This window comes from Rhipicephalus sanguineus, chromosome 4, assembly GCF_013339695.2.
Source record: "Rhipicephalus sanguineus isolate Rsan-2018 chromosome 4, BIME_Rsan_1.4, whole genome shotgun sequence".
Taxonomy (NCBI): Eukaryota; Metazoa; Arthropoda; class Arachnida; order Ixodida; family Ixodidae; genus Rhipicephalus; species Rhipicephalus sanguineus.
Genome location: NC_051179.1, coordinates 14,017,479 through 14,029,768, shown reverse-complemented (window position 1 = coordinate 14,029,768; position 12,290 = coordinate 14,017,479). Strand labels below are relative to the sequence as shown.

Genomic DNA, 12,290 nt, shown 5'->3' with positions numbered 1-12,290 from the left:
TATTCTAATGTCTTCTTTCTTGGAGGAAATGGAGGGGGGGCATTTGTAAATAATTGAAAGCCACATAGTGGCTGTGCATCATTCAAGAACTGCAGCAGTGACTCGGCAAACTTGTACATCACTCAGTGGGTGTTTCCAGGCACTTATGGCTCCAATCCAGCCCATCCTAAAATATTTCTCCTGCTGTGTTCCAAACAATTTCTCACAGTCTTTAAAGATCATACTCTAGAAAATTAAACTTTGAATCTGTGCACTACGTCCAGCACTGTTTGGCATGAACTTTGTTAAAAAGAGCTCCAGCCATGTAAGTACGTCTGAGTGACTTGATGAGTTCACATCACTGACACTATGAGTACAGTTGAACCCACTTATAATGATTCTGGTTTCAACAATATGTATTGGGTAGGAATGGGTCGGCAAATCATTGTAGGCAAATCTGTGCGTCAGGTGTCACACGTCATGTTAGGACAACCTTTTGAGTTGGAACAGATAATGCAATTCACAGCTGAAACGAGGAGGGGCAGCCATGTTGCCCTGTTGCCTGTATTGCTATCATAGTAACAGCAGCTCTTCTAGCCTCCCCGCCCTCACCCCCCCCCCCTTTTTTTTTCTGTGAGCCAGTTTTAACAATGATCGTTTGTAACAGAATTTTCATGCAGTAGTAGAAGACTGTTGTGTCGCAGTGCTTCACTTTCAGGCAAAACTACAAGATTTTTTAGTGACTTTCGATTGTACATTTTCCCGGATCGGTAATTAAGTTGTGTTTTTTTCCTAAAATGTATTAATGTGATTTTTGCTGTATTTGTGAGTCACCACATTATGTGATAACTAATGAATATAAATATAGTTAAGTATGTATTGTTATCTCCACTGTAATACTATATTGCATGCACAGTTTGCAATGTTCCATGTGAGCAATGAATTTCTGCTCCAAATAATGCATTTGTTGCTCTGAATTGAAACTTTCCTGCGTCAAATGCATAAATTTTTACACCAAAACGCTATTTTTCCCGATTCAAAAAGCTGCAAATACTAAAAGCTGCTTGCATTACTTCTAATGTACAAAAGGTGATAACATCCTGAGTAACAAAGCAGAGTATCGTCAAACTGCACAACACAAGATACAAACAGAACCCCTCGTTGCTGCACTGTTTTAATGACGTCAGATTAGGTTACTGTATTAAGGACATGCAAATGAGCATGCAATGCTACTTACTACAAAACATTTTTTTTTTTTTCACATATCTTTAAAATGAAGAAATGGCTTTGTGAAGTTGACAGTCAAGTCACATTTGTTTATCATTCTTGGTACTTGCCAGTTTAATGCTTATTTTGGAAGGACTGTAGTCGATTTCCACTTAGGACAGCCAAATACATACAAGGAATAGTCCCTCAACAGAGAGACAATGCAGTGAAGTAGTTTAAACTCACTGTGAAAAGGATATTGAGCAATTGCTTGCCTATGCCTTTACTACAATTAACGCCCCCTATACTTTCCTTGGCTTCATAATCTGCTGGTTTTCATTAAGGTTGTGTCAGACTAAAGAAACGAGCCCTCAAGATTCCCTCACTTCATTCATTCATAGTGAGGATCTCGTTCCGGCAGATTTGGTGCCTTCGGGTAGTATGCGAGGGCTTATTGGTCAGCTGTCCGCTCGTTAAAGGAAAAAAGTTTTCTGAAAAGAGCAGTTATTTACCGCACAGTAGACGTTTACCGCACAGTAGATGTGTGGTGTCCTGACTTCTTTCTTGTGTCCGTGTTTGCACGCCCTGTAAATATTATCGGCGTTGCCAAAGATATAGATGGCTTGCACTGACGCCATTGAAAGCGCCCTGTTGGAGCACCAGCTTGTGGAGTCGCGTCTCCACAAGCTGGTGGAGACGCGACGTTTCATTAATGTTATCAAAACATCACATGCACGTTCTTTCATTATTCACGCACAGAGATGTTCCTGCCGAGTCGTTTTCACATAGACGCAACTTATTTGTCATCAAAGCCGCCATCGTGGAGTCCCAGTTCCTTTCAGAAGCTGCGTCCGTGACGTCACGTGCAAGCCATCTATACATGGCTTGCACGTGACGTCACCGTTGCTGCGGTCCTACGGTCCTACTGCGGCGGCCATATTGGTGAACAGTCGCACAAACAAGCCGTACTTACCAGCCGTACGACTACAGTGTTCAGGGCAGGGTTCCGTTTGGTGTCGCAGAAGTCTGTTGCGAGACTCGGGAATCAATGTTGCCAGACTGCCACCAAATTTGGCGGATAAATTTGCCCCTGCAGTTCTAGCTTTCCCGTAAGGTTTCTGTGCCATCCGCTGTGCATTTCCGAAGTGCCTCTGCGACATCGGCCGTTTTAATGAGCGGAATGAACGGACCCCGCGTGTTGCAGAAGTCGGGACGCGTTCAACGTATGGGGCAGACTTTACGCCTCCCCCCCCCCTCCCCTCCCGTACGCACGCCTATGGGAGAGGGAGAAACTCGCAGGTGCATCCAGGCAGCGCTGAACAAGGTCTAACTGCTGTTCGCCAATATGGCCGACTCGCTCCGAGCAGTGACGGAGGTGCACGCCATGTATTAGGAGCACAGCCGCTGGCCGAAGATACGGCAAAGACGTGCCGTGAAACCGTGAATTGAGACTGTTTTTGCAAAGATTTTTATTTTTTGCTCACTGCTTCCGGTCTATATTAAGGGGGTTGCAGATTTTACGTAGTGGCGGGTTAAACGGGAAATAATGCGGTACGTGTTGTACAATATATACATCGCGGGTAAAAACCGCAGTATTTTTAAGCGAGGCTTCTGTTTCGGGGACGGTGGCATAATTTGCATAAAACCCGGCGCCGGCGAGTGTACAGAAATGCGTGTGTACACAAATAGGCCCTCGAAAGTGCACATGTCACGTGCGCATTTCTATGCGCCGTTTTCCAATAGCTCTCTCGATTGTGGGCTTGTCGGATGTCAACCGTTTCTGACACGGAAATCTGACCTTTCATCGGGGTCACTTTTCATTTCGCTTTGCCACATTTCATTCTTGCCTTTCATGGTTGCATTGAATTGTTTCACGCATGACAGTCGTTCTTGCCTGTAGCAGCAGAAGTGTTGCTCTGCCAAGCACGTGGGCGAGGGTCCGATTCCCGGCACGGCTGAAGGAAAAAGTTACGAGGAAGCCTTGCGCAATGCGAAAGAAAGAAAGAGAAATAGTAGGCCAGGCGCGAAAACGCCAAGCTTCGATTTGTCCCCATTTTCCCAATATGGGAAGGGCTCCTAATTTTTTTCAAATTTACTTAACGGTAAAACAGGGATGCGGGTTATATCGTACTTTCGCCTTTAAATGTCGCTTCACGGTACGCCGGGCCGCTCTGCTGTGAAGCCACACCTATAGGACAATGTTCTCCTCCGTAAGTCAGTCGATATTGTTGCGTACCCAGGCGCTGGCCGAAGATCCGACGTAGACGATTCGTGCAGAATGGACACCGTTCTTACAGAAATCTGAGTGTTGTATGCAGCGATTTCCGCGAGTTGCACATGCGGATTTCTTTCTTTCTTCCTTCCTTCTTTCTTTTTTTTTTCTGCGCCATTGTAATAGAAAGCGCGCTTTATACGCGTAGGAGAGTTATACATTGGGAAGATAGATATATATTCGTTCGCTTCGAATACCTAAATTGGAACCGAAGCGAATGTCCAGTAGCATGATATTCGAATGATTATTTAAAAAAAAAAACGAATATTTGCACAAGCCTACTCAATGTCACAGTTGGCTCATTCATGTTTGTATACGGCACAGCGTGCAATCGTTCCTAACAGTTTGACACGAGGACAAGCATGAGACCATTAGTTTGCCCATATCGTTGCACTTGAGAGTCACATATACTTTGGATGTTTTTGAGACCGCTGAATTGCCCATTTGATTCGCGTTTAAGTGGTCCTAAATATTATTAAACTGGTGCTATAAAGAAAGAAATGATTGTACAACCCTTAGCCACAGTAATAACAGGGCATGACCAGCTCATGATAATCGGCACATACCTTCCCCGCGAACTTTGAAAATTCTTACTTTTTCTATTGTTTTACTAATATTTAGTGCTGTTTTATAAAAATTTAGTTCTGTTCACCCATGGAAATCTTATTTTGAAGTAACACCTCAGGGCTCTTCGGGCTGCGAAGCAGTTGTTAGGTTTCACGCGATGATTCTGTAGTCAGGCTTTCGGCTGTCGAGAGAAGATGAATTCATAGCAGAGACAAGCGTCAAGCAAGAATGAGAACCGTGACCCACAGGGCGCATATTCTAGCCCTTCGAAAAGCAGCCGTTTCAGGTGCGCAGCAATGCTCCTCTGCGAGTAGTTTCACCAGCTTGTAACGCGGTGCACCCGAAGTCGAAGACGTGTCCTTTCGGGACCCGGGCGCAGCCTTGCGGGCTCGCTTTCGGTGCGCCAAGGAAAGTACGGAGCAAGTATAAAAGAGAGGCTCGGTCGAGGGAGCGCGCGTAGTGAGTGCCGAATACGTAAACGCGAAGACGACACGCTCGGCGAGAGCAGCGCCACCTTGGGCCTAAGCTCGCGTTAATGGTGCGTAGACGAACGGTCGCTGGCGGCGGCGAAGGCGCTTGTTTCGCACTCTGCCGCGTCGCTTCGTGAATGAGGGGAAGATGGGTCGCTGCCGGGGAAAAAGAAAATCGGCGCGACCTGCGGGGGCTGTCGACGGCCGTTTTTATCGCTCGCTGCCTTTGCAGCAGTCAGCCGGCAGCGGCAGTAAGTTTTTTTTTTTTTTCCTTCCGCGCCCACGGTGGTGGTTCGCATCGTCGTCGTCGTCCGTCCATTTGCGCCCCCTTTTTCTTCGCGTTTGCGTCGCCGGCCGCCGTCACAGGTCGTTTCCGCGGCATGATTCAGGGCGGCGCATCCGTCATTGTCGCGCCGCGTCAGCGGATGCCGTGCGTGCACTTTCATTGGTGTCTTCGCCCACTTTTAAATGCGCCCCCGACCCTGGCCTGTGCGCGCACACCGGGCCGCGGATTTGCGAGCTCTTGCCACCTTCTGCGGTTTAGTTGTTGCGTGCAGTGGACGCGACAACGTATATCTCTCCTCTTGTCAGCGTGTCGCAGTGCTTGCGTGTGGAGCAGGCTGCTGCACGCAGAGTTGTCTGCATTGGCATAGGCGTGCGCAAGTGGTGGGTGGCTAACCATCTGAAGGGGGCGCCAAGTCTGTGCCATATATTCACTCAGTCGGACCTCTCCTGTCATTGTTTAGAGTTCAGGGTTATGGCCACGCAGGTTTTTGACAATAATGGTGGCCGAGGACACTGGCGTTGCATTCCAAGAACTGTTTACTTCCCATCTTTACTAAGCCGGGGACCAAAGGCAGGCAGACACACGTCATTTTCATTTTTGCACTCATTGCGCGGCTTGTTTTCTTTCCACCAACAGGGCTGGGTGCTTCGTCCCCCATAATGAAGAACCCTGCACACGCCTATGTGCATTAGCTTTCGTATTGTAGCCGATCATATTTGTATGCAAAGTTGTAAGCAGAATCAAAACATCCGTTTCAGCGGTTCAAAAGGCCGAACGCCAACGTGCTGATTTATTTACCTTGTAGATTCATTGTTGCACGAAGCGATCGAGAATGACAACATGAAGCAAGGTGTGTGACCGGGGATAGTTGATATTCCATGATTGCATAAACAGCGCGGAACGGACACAAAAACATGGGTTGGCATAACGTGGCTGTCTCATGAACCGTGCTTTATCAACGTCTGCGTGCTTAGCGGCAAATGGACTTATCTATCCAAGGTGCCATTTGTTCACCGCCCTGAGCGGCTGTTCCAGCTCTTCTTTCCCGCAGAGCATGCCGCGGTTGCCCTGAAACGCGCTTCAGGGTCTCGGCGCTGCGACGCTCTACTGGTTAGCGCTACATCGTATGGCGATTGGATTTCGGAAGCTTTAGATGCTGTGTGCTCGTTACCAGAGTGTAAGCTTTAGAAGGTAAAAAAAAAGTCACGGTTCCGCCGCATGGGCGAAGCAATGAATGCGATAGCAACAATTTGAAATGTCACACGAAGAACGGCAAGTAGCTCGAAACTTGCTGCACGCTGCTCAAACGCAAAACAGGACACACGAAAAGAACCACGGGTATACTCAGGACGAGCGCAAACTGTCACAGTTGTTGCTTCAACTAGCCCCTACTTTGGCTCTTCTGTAGCTAGCAGCTCACTCCTTTGGCAAACGCGGCCGCTGCAGCGAGCGAAGTGACCTTCGTGCCGTCTATAGCTTCAACGCAAACTTTGCGGTGAAAGCACAAGACGTACAAACCTCCTCCCTCGAGATACGCGCGCGAGGACCACGCCCTGTATGTCAAAGTACAAGTCGGAGGCGCACATCCCAACTCCGGCGAAACACTAGAGAGTTTTAGAATTGGGGGCCCAAGTAGCTAGGGGACCCAAGAAATTTTGCGAGCCGCCAGGGCGCATGCGCAGAATCCAAGTCACTCTTGGGCTCTTGCGCTTGCGTTGTCCCAAGACTCAAAAATCGAAAACTACCGTGGTTCGCCAGCGAGACGACGCAATACGCAGCGCGGGTAACGAAGCAGCATGGCCCGCGTCTCGCACAGTCTTAATTTCGCCACGTGTGGCGTCCCGTCCGTTTGACCCAACGCCGCCTATGCTTGGTCCAACTCTGACGCTGCTCCTCCGAACACAAGAGCAGGCTACCCAACGCAGCTACTAGCGGGGCGACGGCCTTTAAAGCGCGTCCTTCGCGCCATCTCGCGGGTGATAATGAACACGCTGAAACACCTCCGATCTCGGTACCGCCAGAGGTAACTGACGTGTGTAAATAGCTCGCCGTTAGTCTGCTGGAGGATGTATACTGCGTAGCGCAATTGTCTAAAGCAGTGCGCTGCGGAGCGAGGGTTCGCAGGTTCGAATCCGAGGTCGCGCGCTTCGGAAAATTTTTCTTCTGAATTTTTATTTGCGGCGTATATATATATATATATATATATATATATATATATATATATATATATATATATATATATATAGGAGCTAGGGGACCCAAGAAATTTTGCGAGGGGCGCATGCGCAGAATCCAAGTCACTCTTGGGCTCTTGCGCTTGCGCTGTCCCAAGACTCAAATATATATATATATATATATATATATATATATATATATATATATATATATATATATATATATATAATTGTGAGGCAACGTTTAGGACGCTCAAGACACTTGTTTATTGTCTCGAGTGTGAGCCCCACAACCCAAACCAAAGCGGGGATGATGAGTATGTACATATGAGAAGATGGAGCGCATAAACAATGCTCACAATATATATATATATATATATATAAGGAAAGAAGATGAGTTTTAGGGCTCGTTTTTCTTTGTTAGACACAATAATGAGAACTAACAGGCAATAATGCCAAGGAAAGTATAGGGGGTGTTATTTCCTTGGTTTCAGTGCTTATATACATATACCCCATAAAGTGGACGGGAGGATGACCGCCGCCGTAGCTCAGTGGTAGAGCATCGGACGCGTTATTCGAAGGTCGCAGGTTCGGTCCCTGCCGGCGGCAAGTTATCTTTTCGTCCACTTTAATTTCTTCACATTTATATCCTAATTGCTACAAATAACACCCCCTATACTTTCCTTGGCATCATTGTCTGTTAGTTCTCATTATTGTGTGTGTATGTATATATATATATATATATATATATATATGTGTGTGTGTGTGTGTGTGTGTGTGTGTGTGTGTGTGTGTGTGTGTGTGTGTGTACGGGACATGACGGCGACGGCAAAAACCCGCCGAGTGTGTCCATATAATTGCTTTCGCAGTTAATGAGGAGGAGAGGGGCGGCTAGCTAGTCAGGGAACTTGAAGGCGTCGTCGTCATTTATCTCGCTGTAAAGGTGACTTCATAGCGTTTCGCACAGTCCCGAAGAATGCCAAGCGGTTGGCAACCATAGTGCAGGTCGATGTAATCCAAATACTAGGCATTAAGCTTATATAGTAGGTTTAATGTTATAACAAAATTTGCAGGCTTACAGGCGTGAACTATAAAGGCGGCAACAAAACTTGTGATTTACGTACATAAACTCTGCGGAAAAACAAACCGAGGTATTTGTATCGACATTTACCGGTCAACAACATTTTGGATGAGAGAATGTATCATGCTTACCTGTGCAAGATCCAAGATCGTTCAAGGAAGTAAAAAAAACTTGGAGTGCATTTAGAGGGAAGGGGGTGTCCGATCCTTCTTTATGTATGTTCGTGCGTGCGTTTGTATGTATGCGTGTATCCGGGCGAAGGGATACATGGCGGAATGATGGCGCAGCCACCGCTGTCAACGCATTCCCCTCACCGCCGAAGGGAATATAACGAAGGTGAACCGCCAGGCATTTCCTCCCTGGGCTGTGCCGGTGAGCAAGCACAACACGTGCTTGCTCACCGGCACAAACTCTTATTATCGCCGTCCTGCGTGACAAAACGTAGGACGGCGATAATAAGAGTTTTAGAATTGGGCTCTTAGGGTTAGCGTGGCTTGGGTACGCACTCTATATCCGAAAAGATTACGTGCGTACCCAAGAGGTTAAGACGCATGCGCAGTGGCAATAAACGATAACGCAAAGCTTTGGGTACACTATTATAAAACGGCCTAACGACACCATGCGCTCGCTTTTTCCGCGTTAGTGTCGCTTTCAGGGAGCCTTCGAATGTGAAATATACGTTCGCGTAGCTCGTAGAGCTTGTTTAATGGAAATTTATTCGCTCATCTAGATCGCTTCGAGGACGGGCTCCGAGCTTTTCATTTCCTTTAACCACCTACGGTCAGTAATTGGAATGTTTATTAACGTAACTTCGTTAATCACGCGCAACACCCCGCAAGTTATTATATACCTAGATGCTGCCAATCTGGACAGCCGAATGACAACGTCACCGTTACTTATAGAGACATAAAATTGAAGATTTGGTACAGCTAAAAATAAAATCTTGTATATTAAATGGCATTGTCAATAGAGTGCGAAAAAAGTGTAATTGTTCGAGGGGCTCTTTCCTTTGTTAAACACAACTAATGAAAGCAACAGACATTTAAGCCAAGGAAAGCATGGAGGACATTCGCGTGGCGAGTTTGACCGCTGCGTACGTGTGTATGTGTGTCACAGCGCTGTGCGAGTCGTGCCGCGAGTCTGCCGACCTGGAGCGTCGTCAGTCGCAGCAGGGCACCGTGCTCGTGCGGCGTGTGTCGAGTCAGGAAGCCGAGGCAAGCGCCAAGCGGCCCAGACTGGACGAACGACGCCAGCGACGGGCGCGCAGGGGTGACCGCTCGGTGCACATGCGCGCCACGCAAACCCTACTGGACCTCAAGCTCAAGGTACGTGCGCGCGATCGTGGCATTTTCCTTGGCACGTGCACGCACCTCGATACATGAATCGGGCGCACCTCCGAAACAAGATCGACTACGGTTCACTGCGGGCAGGCGTTAGCGCAGCCCAGAACATGCGCATCTTGCCTTCACTGCCGTCAAGCGTTGTATAGACATGTGCGGAAACCGCCGGACCTGAAATTCTCAAACGAAATCAGAAGTGAAACAGTGCTACAACAAGAGATGATACAAGAAGACACCCACTGACATGGTCTGTGGGCTTCTTGGAGTGTCCCCTGTCGTAGGGAGCTGTTTTTTATCTGAACATGGACCGACTAGACCAATAGCCAATCCTACGAAAACAACTCAATGACTTGCAATCAGTGGCCCGAAAAAAAGAAATGAAATTAATAGGTAATGTGTAATATGCCACCCTTCGGACTGCATGTTCCATGGTGAAATGCAGTTTTCATATACAATTATACATTGTCACGCTCTACGAATCACCCGTATGTACAGTCGGCCACAAAATAGTGCTGACCACGCGAGCGCGTGGTAATATTGTCGTCTGTTAGCGAGCCATCTGCTGTCGAGAGCATTGCTCTGGCAGTTGTGCGGCCAGAGCAGTGCTCTCGGGCAACAGACGGCTCGCCACTAGACGGCGCAGACGGCAATATCGCCACGCGCTCGCGTGGTCCGTACAATTTTGTGGCCGACTGTACCTGAGCTTGAAGCGTGGGGCATATTATGAAAGCATTGAAGATATTGTCGTACTTTAATCGCAGGTAGGTCAAGTTTTCTTTTTCGATCGAGTTTCCTTGACCGTCGTGCAGGTGATGGAACTGTTTTCGGTGGCCCCGTTCGACCAGCACCTGAGCCTGGACCAAGGAGACGGCCAGCCCCCGCTATCACTCAGCGGGAACTCATCCACGCTCGCGGAGCTCGGAGTGCTGCCGGGAGCACTGCTGCTGCTCGTGGTGCGTGTTACTCCGCAGTGAAGAAAAGTCCACACGCGTTCGCACCGCGTCTGCTTGGCAAACACACAGAAATAGGAGTCAGGTCCTTACGTTTAGACTGCCACTTCTATCAGTTTCTGCAGGCCCATTTAAACGTGGGCAAGACACAACGCGCTTATTATTTTGACATGTTCAGGCGCACAGCTTGCAGGTTGGTAGTGTAACGGCCGAGGTCGCAGTAAGAACAAGCGATCGAATCGGTGGATGAAGCGAAATACGGGTTTTGGGCGTGCCAACGCGGCGCCTGCTTGTTTTGAGGGGCGTCGTATAGCTCCGGATTTATTTTTACGACCATCAACGGTGCGCCTTAATCCAAAAACGTAAGCGGGTTTACAATATTCCCCCATCTAAACGCGACTGCGATGGCTGGGGATCGCACCCAGGACTTCGTGCTCGGCATTATATTGTCATATATGACTATACTTTGCCACCAAATGAATGAACTGAATGAATGAATTGGCGCTTCCCGGTATCTTGTTCATTTGCAGGTGGACGAACCGGCAGGCGAAATCGAAGATTGCGACCAGTCTGGTGAGTATACGAATCCGGCAGGATACGAATCGGGCACGTCCTGCGAATTCAGAGGCTTATATGTCTGGCTGCATAAGTTACCGTGCACTCGATTTTGTTTTTGCCGTTCACGATACGTGCATTGTGGTCCTAAGTTGAGGTGATGGCATACGTTGTGGTCGGCACGTAACTTTTTTTAGTCTTTAAGACCTCTTGTAGCCACATTGATCATCTCATCTCGTTGCCGCACGCAATGGGCAACTCGCGCGGCGAAAATGTTTAAAGAAAGCCACGTGCCGACTACGACGGCAAGGTAGTTCCATACTTACCGCACGGTACGGTAAACTGGCACTGCTAAAATGCTGTATTTAGTAATGACGTTCGCGATTGTTTACTTGAGTAGCGGAATTTTTGAGCGATCACTTTCGGCAATACGACCACTTTCGGGTTTTCGGGTGGTTTGACGCGGGACTTGGTGCGGTAGGACCTCCGTTTAGACTCGCGTATACTGATATGTCAGACAAGTTACCCTTCAACTCTTTTTTTTTCTTTTAATTAATTGTAGAAACACTCCCAGCAAGTTTTCGCCGTCGTCGTGATGTTCCGTATAAAACGTGCGCTACGCGAGTGTTCCACAAGCGGGCTACGTGCTTTATCCTGGTGGTAAACAAAGCCTGAGGGTTAGCCGAGGTGGCTGGATATTTGATGCGCGATGTGTTTCCCCTGTCCTAGCGTTGGATGTCGTGTTACTTATTTAAGCTCCGAAGGTGCGTTGAAGCGAGAGGCGAAGCGTTGGCTTGTCTCTGTTTGTGCTGTGCGTCACTCCACCGCTGTTACAGCGAGTGTTCGCGGTCATCGAATGAGGTCTGTTCAAGTTTCCTTGTATGTGCTTGCCGCCGTGCTTGTTAATTTATTTAGTAAGTTGATGTGTGCCGCAACAGATGCGGCCTGTAGAACTGTGAACCTTACTTTGTGACGCTGCCTAATACATTGATTGCATCGGTGATTCGCTTTAGGAGCGAGACTGCGACTTTTCTTTTGTAAAGAATTTATGGAAATGAAGTTCTCAATATTCTCGATAGACCGTTGCTGCTGTTAGCAACGTTTCCTTATAAAAAGTAGCGCAACTTGTATCCTACGACTTTCGCTCATTCCGGTGCAACAGGTCCTCGTCAGTAGAATTGCAATTGATGCTCATGGTGCAAATGATGATTCATGCAAGCAAGCTTTCCCGTCAATGCGGCATTGTCCGAAATGACAGCCGTATTCTGTTTTCGCCTCTTTCACAAACATTGTGTTTGTGCGCGTTGTTTCATTTGGTTTACTGTGAAATGTTCATTTCATAATTCTTCACTGTGCCTCGAAAAATGGCTAAAGGGGAAGTCAGCGTGCTCGGTGGTCTTTAGGCGTAGT

The 12,290-nt window shown here is 47.8% G+C and overlaps 1 protein-coding gene across 1 annotated transcript in view; it reads left to right on the top strand.

The window, feature by feature from the left end:
• Positions 1–12,290, top strand: part of LOC119389437 (ubiquitin carboxyl-terminal hydrolase 48) — a 43,455-nt gene that overhangs the window by 28,201 nt on the left and 2,964 nt on the right. The window contains exons 24-26 of the mRNA XM_037656690.2: positions 9,152–9,360; positions 10,185–10,328; positions 10,856–10,898. Coding sequence (XP_037512618.1) covers positions 9,152–9,360; positions 10,185–10,328; positions 10,856–10,898 — 396 coding nt within the window. The remainder of the gene's footprint in view (positions 1–9,151; positions 9,361–10,184; positions 10,329–10,855; positions 10,899–12,290) is intronic.